The sequence below is a fragment of the Lagenorhynchus albirostris genome, chromosome 3, assembly GCF_949774975.1.
Source record: "Lagenorhynchus albirostris chromosome 3, mLagAlb1.1, whole genome shotgun sequence".
Lineage (NCBI taxonomy): Eukaryota > Metazoa > Chordata > Mammalia > Artiodactyla > Delphinidae > Lagenorhynchus > Lagenorhynchus albirostris.
Genome location: NC_083097.1, coordinates 162571522 through 162593543, shown reverse-complemented (window position 1 = coordinate 162593543; position 22022 = coordinate 162571522). Strand labels below are relative to the sequence as shown.

At 55.7% G+C, this 22022-nt stretch overlaps 3 protein-coding genes across 4 annotated transcripts; 2 read left to right on the top strand and 1 right to left on the bottom strand.

The window, feature by feature from the left end:
• Positions 1–12: 12 nt before the first annotated feature.
• On the top strand, positions 13–2782 carry C3H19orf67 (chromosome 3 C19orf67 homolog). Its single transcript, XM_060146665.1, has 6 exons — positions 13–347; positions 1033–1177; positions 1295–1395; positions 1482–1667; positions 2009–2143; positions 2608–2782. Exons 1-6 carry the CDS (start codon positions 13–15, stop codon positions 2780–2782), a joined length of 1077 nt encoding a protein of 358 aa, XP_060002648.1.
• A 3222-nt stretch (positions 2783–6004) lies between these two features.
• Positions 6005–7799, bottom strand: MISP3 (MISP family member 3). 2 transcript variants are annotated; one of them, XM_060146664.1, is made up of 3 exons: positions 7232–7799; positions 6646–6719; positions 6005–6386 (listed from the first exon to the last, which is right to left on the bottom strand). In XM_060146664.1, exons 1-3 carry the CDS (start codon positions 7797–7799, stop codon positions 6369–6371), a joined length of 660 nt encoding a protein of 219 aa, XP_060002647.1. In that variant the 3' UTR covers positions 6005–6368. The 2 variants fall into 2 exon arrangements, with proteins under 2 accessions (XP_060002647.1, XP_060002646.1); XM_060146663.1 differs by having other exon boundaries at positions 6005–6719.
• Positions 7800–13635: 5836 nt separating this feature from the next.
• Positions 13636–21996, top strand: PALM3 (paralemmin 3). The gene is made up of 8 exons (XM_060146662.1): positions 13636–13676; positions 16279–16327; positions 17226–17306; positions 17826–17968; positions 18107–18191; positions 19859–19904; positions 20001–21106; positions 21371–21996. Exons 1-8 carry the CDS (start codon positions 13636–13638, stop codon positions 21848–21850), a joined length of 2031 nt encoding a protein of 676 aa, XP_060002645.1. The 3' UTR covers positions 21851–21996.
• Positions 21997–22022: the final 26 nt, after the last annotated feature.

Sequence of the window (22022 nt, the reverse complement as noted above, 5' to 3'; positions counted from 1 at the left end):
TCCCGCCGCACGATGGCAACCAGGCAGTGGTTCTTGGGGCCGCTCCCCGCGGGCCCTGGGGAAACGCCGCTCCCGGACGACTTGGAACCTGGGGTACAGCCCTGCGAAGACCCCTCATGGTCGCCTCCCACTGGCCGACCTGGGGACTCACCCCAGGCGGAGCCCGAGGATGTTCAGGGGCAGCTGCCCGAGGCCTCCACCTCTACGCCTTTCCCTGAGCCTCTGGCCCCAGGCCCCGGGCCCGCCCCTCCTCGCCTACGCTTGGACACCATGTTCAGCCCCATCAGCGAACAGCTCCGTTACCTGCTCAAGAAGGCAGATGATTTCCAGAGCTACTTGTTCTACAGGTGATGTTGGACGGGGTCCTAGGTTCTACCCATGGATAAGGAGACGGAGAAGGGAATAACAAAATAGGTGACAGACACTAGATTTGCAAACTCAAAAGCATTAGGAGCCAGAGGAGGTAAATGAAGCTAGCTGATGAGCAATCCAATTTCGAAGAGTTACGAGGACTGTGTAGAAATTTGGGGTTAGGGAGTGCGGGCTATTATGTGGGCCCTTGGGGTTGCCAAATCGCTAGAACTCTTCTCCCACTTTGTAACCGTTGGCTTAGGTTTTGAACCCTGGGCAGGCTAAACAAAACCTATCTGAGCAAGATTTGGCCTACTGGCTACCAGTTTGAGGCCTCAAAGGATAATATGATTCCCAGACCAAGGGAAAGGGGACTGTGATTCTCATATATCAGTGTCCATGGGAATCCCCTGGGAGGTTGTTTAAACCCTAGATTTCTGGGCTTCACCCAGGGAATAGTAAGTCAAAGTCAGTCCTGGGACTCGGGTGTCTGCATTTAACAAGTGTTTCAAATGTTTTTGATGCTGGTGGTCCCGGAAGATGCTCTGAGAAAGGCCTGACACTGGGGGATTTGGTTTGTAGTGGGGGTCCAGGTCAGCGATACAGGTGGGCAGTGAGTGGAATGGGAGAAATTGGTGGGGGAGCCAGGGACCTCAGGCAAAGGCCCCCTTCTCCCTTCAGCAGGGACCGAGTGCAGAAGGAACAGCTGGCGAAGGCCATGCCCACCTTCTTGCAGATGTGTGAGCCCTACTTCCTGTACCTGGAGGCAGCTGCACGGAGTGTGCCCCCCATCTTTGGAGCCCTGCAGGAGCTGATCCGAAAGGGGGTGTGTGGAGCAGGTTTCCCAGACCCTGTGCCCCTTTCTTCATCCCTCAGGCCTGGGGGATGGGGAGGACACTCATGGCAGGCCAGCTAATCACATTATGCCCCCTCTTCCATGCAGCTGTTGGAGATCTCCCAACAGCTGACTCTGCGCCTGGAACAGCTGGTCCTTATGTATGCATCATTTGGGTTTGTGAACCTGGAGGAGACTGACCCCCTAAGGTAAAAGGTTAGGAGACTGGGATTGGGGTCAGGGATGGAGGAGTCCAGGGCATACCCTCATTCCCCACTCTCCCATCTCCTGCCAGCATCTCCTGTTTCTTCTGCGGGAGGTTCTCCATCAGTCCTTCCCACGAGGTGTCCATCTTTAGATACTGTGCCCCTGCCGCCTACACCGCCAGCCGCTTGCCCCGATACCTCTATAAGAAGATGCGCTGGAACCTGGAAACCACCCCAGAGTCCAGCAGCCAGGGGCAAGATTCCCGTGTGGATTAGTGAGTCCCCTTATCAGAATCAAAGTCCTCCCCTCTCTATGGAGAATGCCAGTTTGGGCCACTGAACCACCACCATCAAAGCATGGAAAGCCAAGCAGGAAATCAAGGACCTTTGAAAGGTCATCCCCACCTTTAAAAATATATATATGCCCCCATCAAAATAAAAGCCCTCATCTTAAAAGTAGGCTGACAGTGAGAAAAAGCCTCAGTATTGAATCATATCCCTACCTGAAAACTTGAAGGCAACTTCTGATGAGTTTCTACCTTACCTCCAAAATTAAAACCCTCCAACAGAAGTTAGGAAACTGCTCACATTTAATTGCTGCCCCTTCCCCTCCCAGCTACTTCCTGTGCTATAGAGATACATGGGAAGACACAGGCAAGAGTCCAACCAACTCATGCCCCCAGATTCAGAAGCTGTGGTCCATCGGCCGATGGGTGCCCCTAGGACCAGCTGAGGATGACCTTTCTTCATGGTAGGAGCTAGGGCTATGGCAAGGTGGGCGTGGGGTCTGGAGGGAGGGGCAGAACCCAAACAAACACCATCTACCTCCCCCAACACTGTTTCCATTGGTAATAATGATAGCATTTTATTGTGCCCTGAAAAGCGCTTTATGCAGACTCATGTAACAACCCACTGAGGTCTATACTACTAGCCCCACTTTACAAAGAAGGAAATAGGTGCTCAGAGAGGATAAATTACCTGCCCAAGGACACACAGCTAGCTGAGTAATTGGCCAGGTCAGGGCCAGAGTTGTTCAGCCTCCCAGAGCCGTTACCCTCTATGTTTCTCATCAACAAGAAAATCACTTTCCCCCAGGGTTTTTCCCACCCCTAGCTGAAACAAAGCCTCTCTCAGCCACAGCCTCTCACTCAAGGGGAGGGGCTCCCGAGTAGCAGGGGGCGCTCACATCCAGGCCTGTCTCTCCCCGGCCCCCAGGATTTTGTCCCCGCAGCCTTCCGGGGACTACGAGCAGCTGCTGACCATCGGCTTCGAGGAGCCGTCGCACATGCTGGCCACCGACCTGCTGGTGCAGATCCTCACGGGCCAGGCAGGCACGGCCCGGCCCCCGAGCGCCGCCGGGCCCGCGGCGTGGGCCGCGCAGGAGTCTTGAACCTGGAGAGAGGGTGGGAGCTGGAGCTTGACAGTTCCAAACTCCAGGAGAGGGAGTAGTGGAGGGGCTCACTCGTTCTCCTAGTGCAGCTCCGCCTCGCCTTCCAAGGGGCCAGGCCGAGCTAGCCCGTCCGCACTGGGTCCGGCCCGGCCGCGGGGCCCTGCGGGTGGACACACCGGTTTTATGTTAAATAAAAGAAAGAAAGAGGTCACAGGCTCAGCGTCCGCTCGGATCGCCGCTCCCCTCCCCTTGGGGAGAGGGGGCCCCGCCCACTCGCGCGGCCTTCTGGGAAATGTAGTCTCTGGAAACGAAACCATAGTCCACGACAGGAGGACGGAAGCTCAGAGCATGCGCAGAGGCGCGCATGAAGCAAAAAGGGAAGTAGCTGCTCCTGTCAACAACCGGAACCCAGAAAACCTCAAGTTTTGGGTAGCCGGGAAATTCAACGCCCACTGTGGGAAGGGACGCAGAGCCACGCCCACTCTTATGTTTTGACCCGGAAATCATTGCCCTGTACCGAAAAAGACTATATTTCCCAACGTGCCCCGGGAAAGGGCCAGCCATCGGTTTCCTAAGAGCCGAGGTTAGAGCTTTTCTTCCAGCTTTTCGGTCTTGTCTTGTGCGGGTCGCCGTACCCCCTGGGGTGTCCGGGGCGCGGGCTGGGTAGGAGAGCCTGGAGGCAATCCAACTTAGGGTCGCTAAACCTCACCCCAACCTTGGACCGGAGAGAAGACACGAGTTGAGAGGTGAACTCGCCTGCCGAGAGCTACGGCGACCAAGTGGCGGAGCCTGGACCTGAGCTGGGTTCTTCTGATAGCAACTGGTCACTTGCGAGGGGAGGGGTGTCCTTGCTGACCCGGCTGTCACTCAGCTGCGCGCAACCCCCCGCTTTAAACTAAGGGACACCTTTTGGTTCCCCCTAGCATTTTCAGAGTGGGAGGAGAGACTTGGAGCCCTGCTTCATGGAGCAAAACACTCGTTTACCTAATAGTCCCTGGTACATAGTATTATCATAAGTATTATGATTATCCCAGTTTACAAGTGACAAAAAAGAACGTGAGAGGTGAAGTAAATCAGGACTGGACCAAAACCCTTGTTCATTCGGGGTGGGATTGGAGGCTTCTGGTGACAGTTTCTGACTGCATCAAGGATTTTTTAGTCCACAACCCAGGTCTGAACGGGTCCAAAGGGGTTCTGAAGTTCCCTGACACGGATTTGAGGCCCCCCTCCACTGTTTAGACTAGCCCAGTCCAATAGAAATTTAAAATGAGCCACAAATGCGAGTCACATATGTAATTTCAAATTTTCTAGTAGCCACATTAGAAAAATAAAGTGGTCATAAGTTTAGTGATACTTTTATTTAACTTCATATATCCAAGATATTATTCCAACATATAATCAATGTAAGAAATTATTAATGAGATAGCCCTCTTTTTTTGTACTAGGTTTTAAAAATCTTTTGTGTATTTTACACTTACAGCACATCTCAATTTGGACTAGCGACATGCAGATTTAATCTATCTCCCTTAAGACAAATCCACAAGCCACTTAAAACTAGATTTCTGGTGGGTGGTGACAACACTGAGAGAGGAAGGAAACAGGCTTAATTTCTTGGGTCCTGTCTACACCCATGATTCTCTAACTTCAGAATCATGTGAAGGGTTTGGTCATTAAGTCTGGGATGGAGCCCAAGAATGTGTGTTTCTTACAAGTTCCCAAGTGATGCTGACGTTGCTCGTCCAGATGCCACACTTTGAGAAATGCTAGCCTACATCGACCTCATGGCTCTCAAACTTGGCTCCATGTTAGAAGCACCTGGGGAGCTTTACTGATGCCAAGGCCTCTATCAGATTCTGATTTATTTGGCATAAGGGTGCCTCAGGTGATTTTAATATGCAAGAAAGTTAGAGAACCCAGGCCTACACTTAAGCAGTTCTGTCAACTCTACATACTTAATTCTTAGCTCCCCTGCCGGGGGGATTAAGAACAGGTTCTTGGCGTTTCCATTTTCCACTTTGGCAGTGCTGGCTCTTTCCTGCTTTTCTCTCTGTACCTCCCAGAGTCACGGTCAACCATGTGGTCAGTGTGCTGATGATGGGGTCAGGGGTGGGTCCTTGGGCTGAGCTACTGTTGGGGTGCCGTGCTGTGTGAGCTAGACCCAGGGCATACAGAATTGGACAAATCCAGGAGTTTAAGCAATGATTCTAAAAGTCTTTTCTGGGTCTCAGCGCACCTCTAAGAAGCTGATACACTAACACTGCAGAATATACTGCACAGATGCAGTCTTACAGCTTATCTTGAATCCCGTCCAGGGGAGCCTTGGACCCCTTGTCTTGGGACAGAGGGAAATTAAGGAGGGCTTGCCAATTGACAGCCATAAGCCCTACTGCAAACAGGTGTTGCTTGCTGTCCCCTCCTGCCCCCCACCAATTAAAGTTTTCTAAATAGTCACAATTAAAGTTTGGTAGATTTCTCTTTTAAAGCCTGGACTTCCAGTTGCTTTGGGGTTTGTTTTTTATTTTTTTAGCTGCACCATGGGGCTTGTGGATCTTGGTTCCCAGACCAGGGATTGAACGCAGGCCTTGGGCAGTGAAAGCACAGGATCTTAACCACTGGACCACCAGGGAATTCCCTCCAGTTGCTTTTGGAAAGCAGAAGCTTGACACCACTAAGCTCACTCACTCATAGCACTGGTGATATGGAAGAACACCTACCTGCCTGTTGAAATGAGGCATTTGTTTTACAGCACACCCTGTCTCTCTCTTAATATCTGCCTAAGGTCTGTAGGCATGTGAGGTTTGCAATTGCTAGGCAGATTATAAATGGCCTTGCATGCCCTACTAAGGAGCTTGAACCAATACCACTCCCTTTTTTTTGTAGCCATTGTTTATGTCCCCAAGGGCGGGAACAACCTCTTATCACCTCTGTCTAGCCAGCACCCAGCGCGGGGCATGTGGTTTGGCACCAATAAATGTTGACGAAATCTGGAAAGGGTGGGCATGAGTTCGTTTGTCCCAACGCCGCAGTTCGCGCCCGCGTCGCCAGGGGGCACTAGGGCCCCGGCCGGGCAGGGGGAGATATGCGGCCCTGGAACAGGGAGATAGGGGACATTCTGCATTCCGGCCGGCGCCTCCGGCGACTTTCTCAAGCCTTGCTCCTCTCGCCGCGCTCCCGCCCCACCCCACCGCAGACGAAGAGGACCCAGAAAAAAGCAGCCTGCACTGCCCAGAAAGAAGGGGCTTTATTGGGGAGTGGGGACAGCCGAGGAGGTGACCCCTATCTAACAGTCAAGGCCGGAAGGAGAGGCTAGCTCCGTTTGCAGTTAGGTGGAGAAGGGCGGGGCAGTTTTACTGGCGGGGTTGTGATAGTGGTGTTTCCCCATTGGGACTAACAGTTTTATAGAAGATTCTGGTCAATTTCACAAAGTCAGGTTCGAGGAGGGGCTGATCGATTGCGTCTTTCCTGGCTCAGACCTGTAGCCCCTCTCTAGGTCTTCCGCCGATCCGGAGGGCACTCCTGGGCGCCCCTGCCTGGGTCCTCTGACGGGCATGTTACCTTCGTCCTGGGACCCCAGCCGGCTCGAACCTCAAGGCTTCGTCTCCTCCTGGAGAGAGGGGCCAGACCGAAGGCATGCCTCGGGGGCCCGCGCACCGCGAGTGGGGACACCCAGGCCCCGGGTGGGGCAGTTTGGGCCCCAGGACCACCGCCTTCTCGACACCCCTGGGCCACGTCCGGGACTTTGGGTCCTAGCGCAGAGTGACTTCCCAGGGGGTCCTTTCCCCAGCCCAGCGTTCTCGCACGCAGAGGGTTGGGGTGGGGGGCAGCGACAAACGCCTGAGGCAGGAGGGGAAAGGGGTTCCCACCTGCTCCAGACCGTTCTCCGAGGCCTTTCTGCGGGGAGGCCAGATCACCGCCAGCTTTCCGTCACCCCTGCTCGCTGCGGGGGAAGGGGCGCTCAGCCGAGATTGCCCCTCCTCTCACCAGCTGGAGGCGGCCAGGACGAAGGAGAGCGGCCGCGCCCCTTAAACACACACAGGCGTTCACCCCCCTCCTCCCCATGGAGGCCTCCATCATGAGGGAGGAGGGAGGAACCCGAGGGGGGAGAGAGGCAAACAAACCCAGGGTGGGGAGGTAGGAGCCCGAAAATTCAGAGGGAGGATCCAGGTGTGCCAGAACCCAGGGCGGGTTCCCTGGAACCCGACAAAGACATGTGGGATCCTCCTCCCTTCCCCCACCACGAGCCTAGGGGGGCTGGATCTGGGAGTCCGACGGGGTCCGGGCGTGTGGAGCTTAGGGATGGGCAGCCCAGAAGAGGTGAGTGAGAGGGGCCCGAGGAGTCTGGGAGCCAGGAAGGGGGACCCTGAGGATCAGAGGGCCACTGGAGCTGGGCAGTCGGTGAGAGCGGCTGGAGCCCTGGGAATTCCCAGCGTAGGGGCGCCAGTGGCTTACCAGTTAGGCTGGGCGCGGGCTCCTTGAACTCGGCGGTGCCGTAGACGCTGAGGCGCTGGCGCTGCAGTTCCCGCTCGCGCTCATTCACCTCGCGCACCTCCTGCTCCAGCAGCGATGGTGCGATGGGCGGCGGGGCGCGGGCCAGCACCGGGCACCGGCTCTGCACGACTGAACGTGGCCGGCCTCCGGGCTCAGGCAGCCGCTGCGGGTCCGCGCTGCCCTCCGCCGCCAGCGAGGAGCCGCACCCGCCGGCAGCCTCGAAGAAGCGCTTGAGCTCGCCCAGCGGCTGAGGCGGCTGCCGGGCGCGCTGCTTTGGGATCTCGGGGCGCGCTAGCGCCGCCTGCCGATGGGCCTCCCGCTCGATGTCTCGCTGCATCTGCGCGCCCGCCCGAGCGCGCTCCAAGGCGCGCGGGAGCGCGGAGCCGGGGCCCGGCAGGCTGAGCACCGGCCGCACACGCAGTTCGACGAGTTCGCGGCCCGCGCGACCTGGGCTCAGGCCCCGGCTCCGGCGCAGGCTCTCCTCGCGTTCGCAGCTGCGGCGGATTTCGCGCTCGATGGGCGTCTCCATGAGCGGCTGCTCTGGGGGCTGTTGTGGGGTCTCGGAGCGCAGTAGAAAACGCAGCTGGGGGGATTCCGAGTTTGACTCAGAGGAGGTTTCCGGACCTTGAGAGGGACACTGCTCCAGAAGCCCCGCGCCTCGCGCTTCACACGGTTCAGCGTCGTCGCTGCCTCGCCCAGGACTCTCAAAGCCCTCAGCTGCGGTCGGTCCAGGGCGCTCTGCCTCCTGCCCCGCTGATGGCCCGAGGACTTCGCTCTCTTGCTCGGGGGTCTCCGCGCCCTGGTCTGGGGAGGGCACGGGGACCTCGCCTCCTGGCCTGGGGACCTCGGTATCCTGCTCTGCGGCAGGCCCGAGAATTTCTCTGTCTAACCCGGGGGGCTCAGGGCCCCGCTCTTCGGACGACCCCAGGGCTTCGCTCTCCGGCCCGGGGGCCTCGGTGTCCAGGGTTGGGAGCAGCTGGGAAGCCGTAGCTCCCAGCGCTGGAGTTTTGATGCCCAGAGCTGGGACACACCGCCCTGCGCGGCACCTGTGGCTGCAGTCGCCGTCCGCGGGTTCCAAGGCGTAGCCTGCACCGGCCGCTTCTCTGACCCGCCCCTGGCCTCCAAGAACTGTCCCCGGGGGCAGGGCCGGGCAACGCCCCCTGCACCTGCAGGCAGGACTCCGGGCTCCGCCCTGGCCCCGCCCTCGAGACGGGGGCGCCTCAGCTGGGCGCTGGATTGCTTTCACTAGCACGCCTCAAGTCAGCTCAGGGCATTGGCCCGTTTAAAAGAGGACTTCCCTAGACCTAGCCCGCTACCTGGGACGCCAGTCTGGGTGCAGTGTTCACTCAGGGGGCGCCACCCTAGAACGTTTTCGGCCTCACGTCCCCGGCATTGCCAGGAGGCTTGGCCCTAGCTGCACGCCTGGCTGGGCCTCTGAACGCTGTCCTCTGGTGGGGTGTCCCCCGAAGCCATCTTTCCGGGGCCTTGCCTGTCCCGCGCAGCAGCAACGCCCACGGCTTCTGGGCTGTCCTTCCACCTTCCACCCCTGCAGCGCACAGCTCGGGCTGGAGGGGGCGCCAGGAACCGCCTCACCGCCCGCCCCAGTCTCCCTCCCAGTGCCTGGGTTCAGCAAGGTTCCGAGCGGTGAGCCAGCGCCCGCGCCAAGCCCAGAGGGCCCTTCCCCTCACCCTCTCCAGGAAAAGTACGCGAGGCGTCCACCGCCAAGTGCACTCCCAGATTGAGGGACGAGGGAGGGACGCACACACAGAACGCCCAGGGCTCAGCAGAGCGGCTGAGGTTTGAAAGGCGGTCACCTTGGACCCAGGCGACTGGGAAGGCTCAGAGAAGTATCCAGGCTTGCGGGAAGAAGTAGCTCCCTGCAGCTGGGGCCAGATTGTGACGTTCAAGGCCAGGGTCGATGCCGGGAGCAGGCGACCTACCCCCAGGGACATTTTCCACTCTCTTCCCCTGGGCTCTCTCCAAAACCTGCCTCCACCCCCCACCATTTTGGGGTGACCAGTAAGAAAGATATAGTTACCTAAAGAAAGTGGGGGGGCTACACAGCCTCAGGAGCCCCAATAATCCCCCAACTCTCTGCCTACCCTGGTGACGCCCCTTTCTGTCCACCCTCCCACTCTACTCTCTCCTTGATCCCAATCTCAAGCTGCTACCCTCCTCCCTCTGACCATCTGACCTCCTTCCTTCCTCTGACTCTATTGACCCAATTGGAATCAGGCCCACCTGATTCCCGCCCACTCAGAACCTAAGCGTCAGCCTTCTCCAAGGCTCAGTTTCCTTGTCTGTAAAATGGGGATAATAGTGCTTACTCCCTCGGGAGGTGATGAGGATGAAAACTGTACTTCTGGAATGAGTTGTCTCTACAGTGGACTCTTTATCACCTCCTGTCCCTCTTCTAGCCATGCTTACTGGGCTCTTGGTTCCACCACGCCACTGAACCTTCTCTGTCCAAGGACCTCCGTGACCTCCATTTGCCAGACCTGATCACTGGCTCCTCCCTGATTCCCTCTCCATTAGCTCCTTGGTCTTGGAGGACACCATCCTCTCCTGATTTCCCTCCTACCTCCCAGGCACCCCTTCTCAGACTTCTGGTTCACCTGCATCAATGGGCTTCCTTCCCCTCTGGCTTCCATTGGGTTTCGCTGATGGGAGAGAGGTGAGTGAGGTCAGGATGTTTATCCCATGCCCCCTTCCTCCAAGCTTTGTTGGCTGTGTCCCTCCACAGCAGGCAGCAGCTCCACATAGCTCTCTCCCTCCAGGTCCATGGGGTGGTAACAGCTCCTGGCTGTGGCGAATCCAGGGTATGCACTATGCCTTGATTATTTCCTTCTACTGAGTTCTCATCAATTACTTGGTTTAAGTATACAGTCTCTTTCCTGCCAACACTCAGACCTTGACAAACTCCAATCTCATGCTTTAAATACCATCTCTATGCTGATGTCTCCCAAATTTATGTCTCTAGCTCTGACTTCTCCCCTGGGTTTTGGACTCATATCCAACAGTCCCTAGTCTAATAGATATGCCAAAATGAACACTTTAGAAACTGAACTCTTGGTTTCCCCCAACTCTATTCCTCTCTACTATGTATAGCAACTCACTCATTCTGTTTTTCATGCCCAAAATGTAGAAGTCAGCCTCAATTTCTCTTTTTCCCTCAGCCCCTGCCCCAATCCATTCATATATTGGATTGCTGTTTGCTCTGCCTCCAAAATATATTCTGAATTCGTCCACTTCTCGCCACCCTTGTCCCAGACATTCACTGTCCTCCAGTGACTCCCCACCAAACTTAGAAGAAAAATCCAAATTCCCTACCCTGGCTCAGAAGGCCCTTCCCACTTCTCAGATCTCATCTCCTGACATCTCCCTTGATCACTCCTCCATCCCAGCCTTCATGCTTTCCTCAAACCCCCCAGCTGCATTCCCACCCCCAGGGCCTTTGCACTTGCCTTTCCCTCTGCTTGGAATGACTCACCACATGGTTGGCTTCTGCTATTCAGGTCTTGGTTCTTCAGAGAAGCGGTCTCTGATCACCCAGCCTACATCAAACACAGCTCTTCTTTAACCCTATCCCTGTTATTTTCTGTAACTCACCCAATACTGCAGTTATCATCAATTACCTTTATTTCTTCCTTTATTTGTATATTATCTGTCTCCCCCAACCCCAGGCTGCAAAGTGAGCTGCATTACAGCATTTTCTGTTTGTTATGCTCACCCAACTCCCCCACGCCTAAAACAGTACCTGACACCTAACACTTGTTTAAGAATGTTCCCAATGCTGGGAACAAAGAGATAAACCAGACTTGGAAGTTGCAGTTGAGCTTGGGAGACAGACACAATTATAAACAGAACAATCTTGCCTCAAGGTGGAACACACGACAAAGGTACAAAGGGAAGCCTATATATTATACATCCAAAGAGTTAACAGTTATTAAATCAAACTACAAGCAATGAAGTAAAAGATATTCTCTCCTCCAAAAGGTGGAAACAACCTAAATGTCCAATCAACAGATGAATGGATAAACAAAATGTGATCCATCCATACAATGGAATATTATTTAGCCATAAAAAGGAATGAAGTTCTGACACAGGTTACATTGTGGATGAACCTTGAAAACATTATGCTCAGTGAAAGAAGCCAGACACACAAGGCCACATACTGTATGATCCCATTGATAGAAAATGTCCAAAATAGGTAAATCTATAGAGACAGATGCAGATCGGCGGTTGCCAGGAGCTGGGGGTAGGGGGGAATGGGGAGTGACTGCTTAATGGGTACCGGATTTCTTTCTGGGGTGATGAAAAGGTTCTGGAACAAGACAGTGGCAAAAGTTGCACAACACCGCGAAGGTACTGAATGCCACCAACTGTAAATTTTGTCGTGTGTATTTTACCGCAATTAAAAACTCATTTTTAAAAATATGTTCTCTCGGGGCTTCCCTGGTGGCGCAGTGGTTGAGAGTCCGCCTGCCGATGCAGGGGACACGGGTTCGTGCCCTGATCCCACATGCCTCGGAGCGGCTGCGCCCGTGAGCCATGGCCGCTGAGCCTGCGCGTCCGGAGCCTGTTGCTCCGCAACGGGAGAGGCCACAACAGTGAGAGGTCCGCGTATCGCAAAAAAAAAAAAAAAAAATATGTTCTCTCAGGGGAATTTCCTGATGGTCCAGTAGTTAGGACTCGGCCCTTTCACTGCCGAGGCTTGGGTTCAACTCCTGGTCGAGAAATAGATCCTGCAAGCCGTGTGGCGCTGCATATATATATATATATATATATATATATATGTATATATATGTGTATATATATACGTATATATATGTATATATGTATATATGTATATATATGTGTATATATATATATTTATATATATATATATATTTCCCTCTTCCTATCATGACAAATATACTTGTAGAATGACCTAGATGACCACGTTCAATTGAAAATATTTTGAATCCCTAGGAGTTGTGTACTTGAATGTGGGACACAGGAAAACCCCAGCCCTCAGTCTGGCCCCTTTTGCTTCCCACCCCAAACTGTCCTACACAGCGAGGAGCCTTGTGTACGCACCTAGGGAGCCCATCCCACATGCCCATGCTCTTTCCTCACCCCTCTGCCCACAGCTGCCCTTGGCCACTTCTTGGACACCCTGCGTAGGATCTAGAGCAGGGAGGGACGATTCAGCTGGGTACATTCCCTTTGCCCCATGGGGAGCAGGCCCTCTAAAGCAAGGGGCCCAGGGGACTTCCCTGGCGGCCAAGTGGTTACGACTCCGCGCTTCCATGCAGGGGGTTTGATCCCTGGTCGGGGAATTAGATCCTGCATGCAGTGTGGTGTGGCCACAAAAAATAAAAATAAATGAATTTAAAATTTTTAAAAATAAATAAGTAAAGCAAAGAGCCCAGGACAAGGGCTCTTCTCATTGAGGTTTATGTCAGAATTGCACAGTGTGACCAGGGCTGTGATAAGGGAAGCACTGGGGGCTGCAGGATACCAGCCTGGAGAGTAAAAATGATTTCCCCAAGAGAGTGGTTGGATGAAACATATAATCAGCTGAGAAAAGGGGTGCTGGCCCTTTAAGAATGGGATGTGGGGTAGAACAGGGACCCTCAAGATTTAGGTAGGAAGCTCTCTAGACCTTTCCCACCCATCACCACACTCCCCCAATAGTTATCACATCTAAGGGGTGTCCAGGGTCCTGGAGGCTGTTCGATCTAATTCTCTTATTCTCCCAAAGGGGAAACCGAAGCCTAGAAACCTAGGGGAAGTTGCCCAGAGTTGTCCAGAGCCCAGACGTTCTGGTTCCCATGGGGCACAGGCTCTGGTCTCCAGAATCCTCTAGCTGGATCAGCCCTTCCTCCTCGCCCCAGAACCAGGGTCCAAGAAGGGAGGGCAGCTAGCCTGTAAAAGTATCCCTTGTGTGGTGTTCAACAGTACTCAAAGGTGGGTGACCCTTGGTGGGCGACTGGACTAGAAATGTCTAGGGTGGCAAGTGGAGGTACCATTGTCTGAGGGGGTCAGGGACTCCAAACGCCCGTCCACCCGCTAGACCACACATGTGAGAGTGTGTTTGCCAGGAGGCAGCTGAGTGCAGCAACGAGGCCACTGGCTGGTAAATAATTGATCAGGACAGCTGATAGTACCTCCCCAGAACTGCCCCGCCAGCCCCCGGCCCCCCTCGCCCCGGCCCATGCGTCTCCCGCCTCCTGGCCCAAACCAGCTGGACCAGCTCTCCCAGTGCCCGCCTGCAGCCCCCCCCCACTCCCGACAGCCAAGTCACAGCCTCCAGGGCACCTTTCGGCAAGCGGGTGGTGGGTCCTGGACTCAGGGACCAGAACGTGGGCTTCTGGGCAGAGATGGCCCTGCAAAGCCAGGTGTGGTCTCCGGCCACACCCATGTAAGTGTCTGGGGTCAGGGGGGCCAGTGGGCAGGGCCTGGGAGGGGCTCATGGAAGACACTGGCCTTTCCACGGAGCAGGGGAGGTGAGACCTCCAGCTAGCCTCTCCTAAGGGGGCCAGGGAGAGTGAAGGGCGGCCGGCAGCCAGCCCCCCAGGCTCTTCAATGCCCCCCCTCCCCAGAAAGTCGGGTGGGAGGTGTGAACCCTCACCCCCTTCTTTTTTGGGGACTTTCCGCTGGCAGGCCCAAGCCCAAAGTCCAGCCTGGGGGGTGGGGCTATTACTTGGGTGAGGGGCAGGGAATGTCAAGGTCTCTGACTCCTATGTTTTGCCTCTAGAATCATCCCTCGGTGTCCAGGGTGGGAGGAAATGCTTGAGATCCAACAGGAAAAAGTTAACAGCTCCCAAACTGGGAAAGAGAATGGGAAAATGGAAATGATCACCTGCTTAATGAAATGACCACTGACTGTTCTTGGTGGGGCAAAAAGCCACCACCGTGAATGTTCTTCTTGTAGAGTTAGAGATAAGCAACATCTAACGAAATGTGCAGATTATTTTAATATTCGAGGTGTGAGGGCTTTTTAAAGTAAGAGGGTGGAGGGGCTCCAGAGGTTTGTAAAGAGTTCTGGAAAAGGGGGTCCCCCCAGGGACCCCAATTTGGTTCTTCACTCTTTTGGGTTCCCCGTTGCATTATTCACCAACTACAAACCTGGTTGCCTAGCAATGGGAATCTGATCCTCCCCCCAGCAAGGAAGAGGCAGGGAGATTACATCTTGGGGGTGGGAGAGCAGAGGGGGGACTTTAGCCTTCCCCCCAGGGGCAAACTTATTAACAGGGGGTCTGAGCTTCCTTTGGGAGACCTTGGAAAGCATGACTTCAGCATCCTGCCCCAACTGGAACTGGGGACACCCCAGACAGATCTCTTGTCTCCTGGTCGTCAAGAGGAGGATGCCTAGACTTCCCTCTTCCCCACAGTGTTCCCAGTATTGGGGATCTGAGAGCCTTGAGTTCCAATCCTGACTCAGGGACATTAGACAAGTCTTTTTGCCACTTCTTGGGGCCTCAGTATTCTCATCCGTCAAATGGGGACAGTACTACTATTGATACTTACCTTCTAAGATGGTAGAGAGGGTTAAATAAGTTACTGTGAGTAAAGCATTTAACAGTGCCTGGCACCTGGTGTGCACTGGCTAATGGTTGGCTGATTTTCTTCTCAGTTGGAATGTCAACTCAGCAAAAAGTTGACTACAGTGTCTCAAGATCAGGGCAGGGAGGGGGAGGGGGAGGTGGCTGTGGGAGCCTAGCGAAAGCCCCATAGAGCACTTAGAGTGCTATAGATAGTAAGTGCTAAGTGTGAACTCACTATTATACCTTCATGGTGAGGCCAGAGAAGATCTGGGAGGCCCCACCAGAGTTTGGGCAATGAGGTTAGTTAGTGCTCAACTTAATAAATGTTGGAGGGCTTGCTCTGTGCCCACCCTGGGCTAAGCGTCAGGGCCAACAGGCAGACAGATATATCCTTCTAGTTATTGGCCTGTGAAACACCTGCACGTAGTCAGTGCTCAATGCATGTCTCTGATGAGAGGCCGATGTAATGATGACTGTCCCTGAAGTGCCCTGCAGTACCAGTCAGCCTCCAGCTTCCAGGGGGAGCCCAAATGGACTAGGGGTGGCCCTGGAGGCTGGGAATTGGGAATCCTGGGGTGCTCTGAGGAGGACAACAATGGGGGTAATCTCAGGTTAAACCTTAAACGGCGAGTCCCCCTCCCCCTCCTCCCAGTTCAGAGTCCGGCACTAGGCAGTGTGACCTGGTGACCCTTGCCCCCAGGGATGGTGGCTTGCAGGTGGAGGAGGCAACTCCGGAGTTACCATGGCAATGGCATGTGTCCATGGTGGGATGGACCCTTTTCTCCTCAGACTCCCTCACCCCCCAGCACTTAAGGGATGCTGTGTAGGAGCCAAGGTCCAGAAAGGACCTTGTTCGGCTTTGGTGGGATTCGAGAGTTCCTGGGAATGGTTATTGTAATTAATCAAAAACATTATTAGTCGTGGGAATTATTTAAATTTTTTTATTTTTTTCTTTTTGGCTGAGCTACACGGCTTGTGGGATCTTAGTTCCCCGTCCAGGGATTGAACCTGGGCCCTCGGCAGTGAGAGCACGGAATCCTAACCACCGGACCGCCAGGGAATTCCCTAAAATTATTATTAATAATAAACTATGCTACTGTTTTTGGAGCACTATGTCCTAAGTTTTTTCCTGCATGGATACTTCCTTGCAAGTCCATCTCTCTCTGCAAGGTGAAGGTCAAGCTATCCTGGTCCATTTTACAGATGGGGAAACTGAGGCTCAGAGAGGTGTTGTCAAGCCTAGGAAGGGATTTAGCTCAGTCTGTCATGGTCTCTGCTCTCTCTCCCTCACAGAACCCCTGCCCTCTGCCCCGACCCCTCCCAGGTGCAAAGGGGAAATAGAGGAAAGTGCTGGGTTTTGGTTGGCTTCCAAGCAGCTCAGGGATCTTGGCTCAGAGAGGGGTATTCGAGAGGTGAGCCTGCTGAGGTGTGGGCCCCTGGGAGACCCCTTTGGCAGCCGCCTCCCTCTCCCTGCAGGCCCATGGCAGAGAGCTCCCTCTACCGGCAGCGGCTAGAGGTCATCGCGGTAAGTGAAGCCCTACCAGTGCGGTCAGCCTGGAGCCCTGGGCAACCCTAGCCTTGCCCCAAGCCCTTTCCTCTCCTCCCTCCTATCACAGGGAGCAGGCCTAGGGCTCTGAAGGTGCGGGAAGCACCCTCAGCTCCAGCCTTTCTCGGGGCGCCCCACCTAAATCCTCAGGCCCCTCCGCTCCCCAGTTCCTCTGATCACTGACACCCCTAGAATGGAGAGCTGCGAACTCCGCACTCTTGAAATCTATAGCAACCGATACTCCATTCTTGAACCCCAGTCTCCAAGATACCCCATGTCTGAACCCCATCTCTCAGACCCCCATATCTGAACCTCATCTCTCTAAACTCCCATATTTAAATCTCCATCTCTGTGGACCACATCTCTCTGAACCCCCCTCTCACTAACCCCCATTTCTCTGGACCCCTTCTCTACATCCTAGTCTCGCTGGATCCCCATGACTGCACCTCCATTTCCGACCCCCCCATCTCACTAGCCGCCTCCCTTTGATCTTCATATCTGGACCCCCATCTCTCTGAATCCTGTCCCTCTTAACTCCATATCTCAGACACCCCCTACCCCCGGATTCCCATTCCAAGGCCCTCCCACCCACAGACCCCAGTTCCGCGCGGGCGAGGCCTCTGCAGCATCCCGGGCGCGGCCGGCCCCGCCCCCGCCGGCCCCGCCCCCACCCGCTGCTGAGTCAGGGCCTCCGCAGCCCCCTCCCGGCCCGGGGCCCAGACTTGTGTTCCGCCCCCGGCGCGGCTTGCAGTCCCGGGAGTCCCGGGAGTCCCGGGAGCCCCCGGGAGCCCGGCGGAGGAGGGAGGGAGGAAGGGGGGAAGGCGGCCCCACCCGGCCTCACCCGGCCCGCGGGCAGCTCCTGGTCCTCTGTGCGCAGGAGAAGCGGCGGCTGCAGGAGGAGATCAGCGCCGCGCGCCGGGAGCTGGAGGAGGAGAAACTCCGTGTGGAGCGGCTCAAGGTTGGGGGCGGGCAGGGGCGCCTGCTTAGCCCGGGCAATGAAGTGGGAGTGTCTGTGAGAGTCAGTTCTGGGAACCAAAGGAGGCTCTGTCTAAACATGGGGGGGCATTGGTTCCAGCTTTGGGGGTGGGCGTCCTCCCCAGCTTGGGAGAGTGGGTGGTTGTGATGGGGACATTTGTTCCACCTTTGGGAAGAGTGTGGGGACAATGGAGGTGTTTGTTCCTCTTTGGGGTAGGGAGGGGCTCATAGGGACATTGAGTTCACCTTTGGGGGTGTTTGTCCCATTCTGGAAAGGTTGGGGAGATCGATGGGTGTTTTTTTTCCAGCGTGGGAAAGCTATGGGTTGGTAACGGGGTGTCTGCCCCACCTGGCATCGTTGGGGCACGTATCCCAGCCTGAGGGAGAAATGTCTGTCCCATCTGGGTGGTCGTAGGGCAATAAGAAATCTGCCCAGGGTGGGACATCCAGAGGGAGGCGCTACATGAGATGGGGTAGTCCATGTGCCCCTTCCCATGCCCAGAGGAAGTCTCTCCGGGAACGCTGGCTAATGGACGGGGCAGCTGAAGAGCCGGAGCGGCCCCAGGACCCCGCCTCACAGGACCCCCAGTCACCCGAGGACCAGGCTCAGGCCCGCATCCGGAACCTGGAAGGCAGCTTGTTCACGTGAGTAGGGCCCCTGCCTGACAGCTTTGCCCCAGCCTGACTAGGCCAGGCCCCTCAGCCCACTCCAATTGACACTTCGGGTGGGGTTGGTCCATAAGCCCGAGGTCCAGGCTCCCAGCAGCCCCTTCTCTTCCCCAGACTCCAGTCCCAGCTGCAGCTGTTACAAAGTGCATCCACAGGTGCCCAGCACAAGCCCACAGGCAAGCCCACCTGGCGCCGACAGGTGAGGAGCTAGGGGAGCAGGCGGTGGGAGGAGGGGGTGTGGCAAGCAGAACCCAAAGCAGGACCTCTCCAAGCACAGTATAGATTCTGGGTCCTCTGCTTTCCTTGCCCAAGCCTCAGTTTCCCCATCTCTAAAATGAGCATAACAACAGCACACACCTGGAAGAGGTGTGAGAGAGGGTTGGTGAGATCATAGCTTAGTACCCGGAACGGGCACAGGGGACCGTTTTGATATATGGTTGCCAATACGACCTGAATGAGGAAAGCAGTCAGCAAATGTGGGGAAGTGTTCATGGAATTCAGTCTCAAAGGTGGGAAAGGGTCATCGTGAGATGCTCGCATGATTTGGGGCATCTACGTGGCTTTTGGAGTTTTGGGGTTTGTTTTGGTAATGCCTCTATTAAGATACAACGCAGGCCATACAACATACAGGTTTTTGAAAACCAGGACAACTTCACATTAGAAATCTGGCTCTCCGTGTTTTCCTTGAAGTCCAAAGATCCAGTAATATTTGCACCTGGCCACGGTGATGTGTGGGTTTTCCACAGTCCCCACCTCTCCCTGATGCTTTACCTTGGCTCCCAGGTGCCTGTTTCAGGACGAAAGAGGAGAGGAGACCTTTAATTGGGATAGGAAGCACTTGTTGGGTTTTTAGTCTAAGCCGGGAATTCCCTGCTAGAGATGCGCAAGGCATGATTCCTGGCCCAAGAGAGCTCACGGTCCAGATGAGGAGATGGGGTGCAAAGAGTCTGTGAGGGGGGAGCCCAGGATATAGGGGAAGCTCATAAGAAGTACCTGAGTGAGGTTGAGGGCTCAGGGACGGCTTCCTGGAGGCAGTGACATCTATGCTGAATCTGGAAGGGAATCAGGAATACAGGCAGAGGAAACAGCCTGGACAAAGGCCTAGAGGCTGGAAAGAGGAGGGTAGGTTAGGAGATCTGTGGGGTTTGGCATAGGTGGCCTGCAGGGGTGTCCTCAGCTCCCCTCCCTTGGGCTCATCTTTCCCTTGATCCCTTCCTTCACTCCACTCTAGCCACTCTGACCCTCTGTTCTATTCCTTGAACTTGCCTAAATCACTATAGCCCCAGGGCCTTTGCATTTGCTGTGCCCTCCACCTGGAATGCCCTTTCCTACCTTTTGACTCAAGGCTGGCTCTTCTCACCTTTCAGGCCTTTGTTCAATGTCACCTCCTCCAAGAGGCCCTTCTGCATCTTATACCTAAAGGAGGCACCCCATCACCTCCCAGGCATTCCCCAGCCCCTTATCCTGCTTTTCTTTTCTTTTCTTTTTTTCCTATCATAGCCCTTCTCACTCCCTGAATTACAGATTTGTTTTATGTTTATTACCTGCTTCCTCCCACTGGAATGTAAGTTCCAATAGCAAAAGGCTTAAGTGTCCCTGAAGTAACCTCAGTAGCTGGCAGAGTAGGTCCCCAATACAGAGGGTTTGGCTGCACGGCCACAATATTGATTGGGCACCTACTGTGTGCAACGCAATGGAGCAGAGGGAGATGAGACAGGTGAGGAAGGCTGAGGTACAACAGAGGGTTTGGTCCTGAAGGTAACGGGGAGCCATCGATGGTGTTTGAGCAGGGGAGGGGTACTGGCATGCAGGAGGCTGGAAGTGGAGATGTGGGCCGGCCTGACCTTGTTTCTTCCATCCCTGCAGGGTCACCGTCCTCTATCCCAGCCCACCGTGGAGGCAGGTCCTGCAGGTGGGTGTATTGAGGTCTGGGGGTCGCAAGAGGAAGGACCTGAATCTCACTCTGTTGCCCCATCTCTCCTTTCCCCTTCTCCCCTCACGCCCCCAGACCAGACTGATCTAAACAAGAGCGCCTCCATACCAGCCGGACCAGTGGACCCCTCTATGTCCAGAGACGAGTCTGTCGGGGTTCCGCCAGCCCCAAGGAGGATCCCTGGGGCAGCAGTGGCCTCCTCAGAAGCCAATGGCCCCTGCCCTGGATCCAGCCCCCCTCCGGAGCAGGCGCCGAGTCAGGGAGTGGCGGCGTCTGACGGGGGAGTGAATGAGGCCAAAGGGGAAGGCACGGTGAAGGTGGTCTGGGAGGGGCTGAGGGCCACGGAGGACTGTACCACGGGGCCCACAGGCCCAGAGCTGGAGGCTAAGGTGGAGGAGATGGTCATGGAGGCCATCGGGGACAGACAGGAAGCCGGACGCCTAGAGCTCCCTTCATGGGTCAGGGAGGACAGGGATATCGTGGAGGTAGTCTGGGAAGGGGTGGGAGGCACAGAGGGCAGCGACTCAGAGGCCATGGGGGAGGCGGGCAGAGGCCTGGAGGCTGCACAGACCAGCTCACTGAGGCTGCAGGAGGGACCGGGGGGAGCAGCTTCTGGAGAAGGGGAAGGTGCCCCCAGGGGCAGCGCTGATGGTGATGGGCAGGGGGGCTTTGGAGGAGAGGAGGGGTCCTTCATTTGGGTGGAGAGAGTGACCCTCAGTGAGCAGTGGGAAGAGCTGGGGCTGGAGGGGTTGGAAGGGCCAAAGGCACTGGGAAGGGAGGGAAAGGATGAGAGTCCACTGGGGGCAGGCGGCAGAGGCGGGGAGGAAACGTGGGAGGCGGAGAGGAGGTGGGCAGAGGCATTAGCGGGGAAGAGAGGAAGTGAGGGAATGGCAGGCGCAGAGCCAGAAGGAGCAGAGATGTCACTGGCAGTGGAGAGGAAAGGAAGCGAGAAATCCTTGGAGCCGGAGAGGAGAGGAGTTGAGGAAAAGGTGGAGACAGAGATGGGAGGAGGTGATGAACCACTGTCGGCAGAAAGAAAAGAAGTTGAAGGACCTCTGAGGGCAGAGAGGGAAAGAGGGGAGGAGCCGTTGGGAGTACAGCAGAAAGGAGGTGAGGAAAAGTTAGGGGCAACTGAAGAACCATTGGTGACAGAAAGGAAAGAAGGTGAGGAATCACTGATGGTAGAGAGAATAGGAGGTGAGGAAGCATTGGAGGGAAAGGAAAAAAGAGACGAGGAGTCACTGAAGGTACAGAGAACGGGCGGTGGGCAGCCGTCGGAGGCAGAGACAAAAGGAGATGAGGAACCACTGAAGGTACAGAAAACGGGCGGTGAGCAGCCATCGGAGGCAGAGAAAAAAGGAGATGAGGAACCACTGAAGGTACAGAGAACGGGCGGTGAGCAGCCGTCGGAGGCAGAGACAAAAGGAGATGAGGAATCACAGAAGGCAGAGAGAATGGCAGGTGAAGAGCCATTGCAGACAGAGAAGACTCAAGGGGTCGAGGGAGATCTGAGTCCGGAAGAGCAGAGAGAGTCAGGAGGAGGAAAGGAGTGTCAGGCAGAGGAAGTGAGTGAGGAAGTGGCTCCCCTGGGGGCCAAGGAGGAGCCAAGGCCGGAGGAAGAAGGACAGCAGCCCCAGGAGAAGCAGGAAGGCTCCCCAGAAGCAGAAGCAGTGAAGCCCCAAACCTCTGATGAGGGCCAGGACCCCTCTGGGGATGCCACCCCCCTCCTGGCAGAGACCCCAGCTCAGGAGCAGCCTGCTGAGTGCCAGCCACTGCTTCAGGTGGAGGAGCCCAGGGCCAACCCCAGTGCCCAGGCGGTGCCCACCTACGCGCCTGCCCAGCAGCCGGAGCCATCTGCCCCTCCCGAGGGCGAAGAGGCGAGTGGCCCTAAGCAGAAGACGTGCCAGTGTTGTGCGGTTATGTGAGCCCACGCCCTCTACCCCACTCCCAGCTCCTCTCACAGCTACCTCGGCCTCTTGGCATCAGCAGATGGTCCCAGGCGCAGACAGGGCACCACGGGACTGGTGATGGCACCTGGGAGCCAGCTGGTCCACATGTCCATCTCCACCTGGGCTCCTGGACCCCTTGCACACTGCC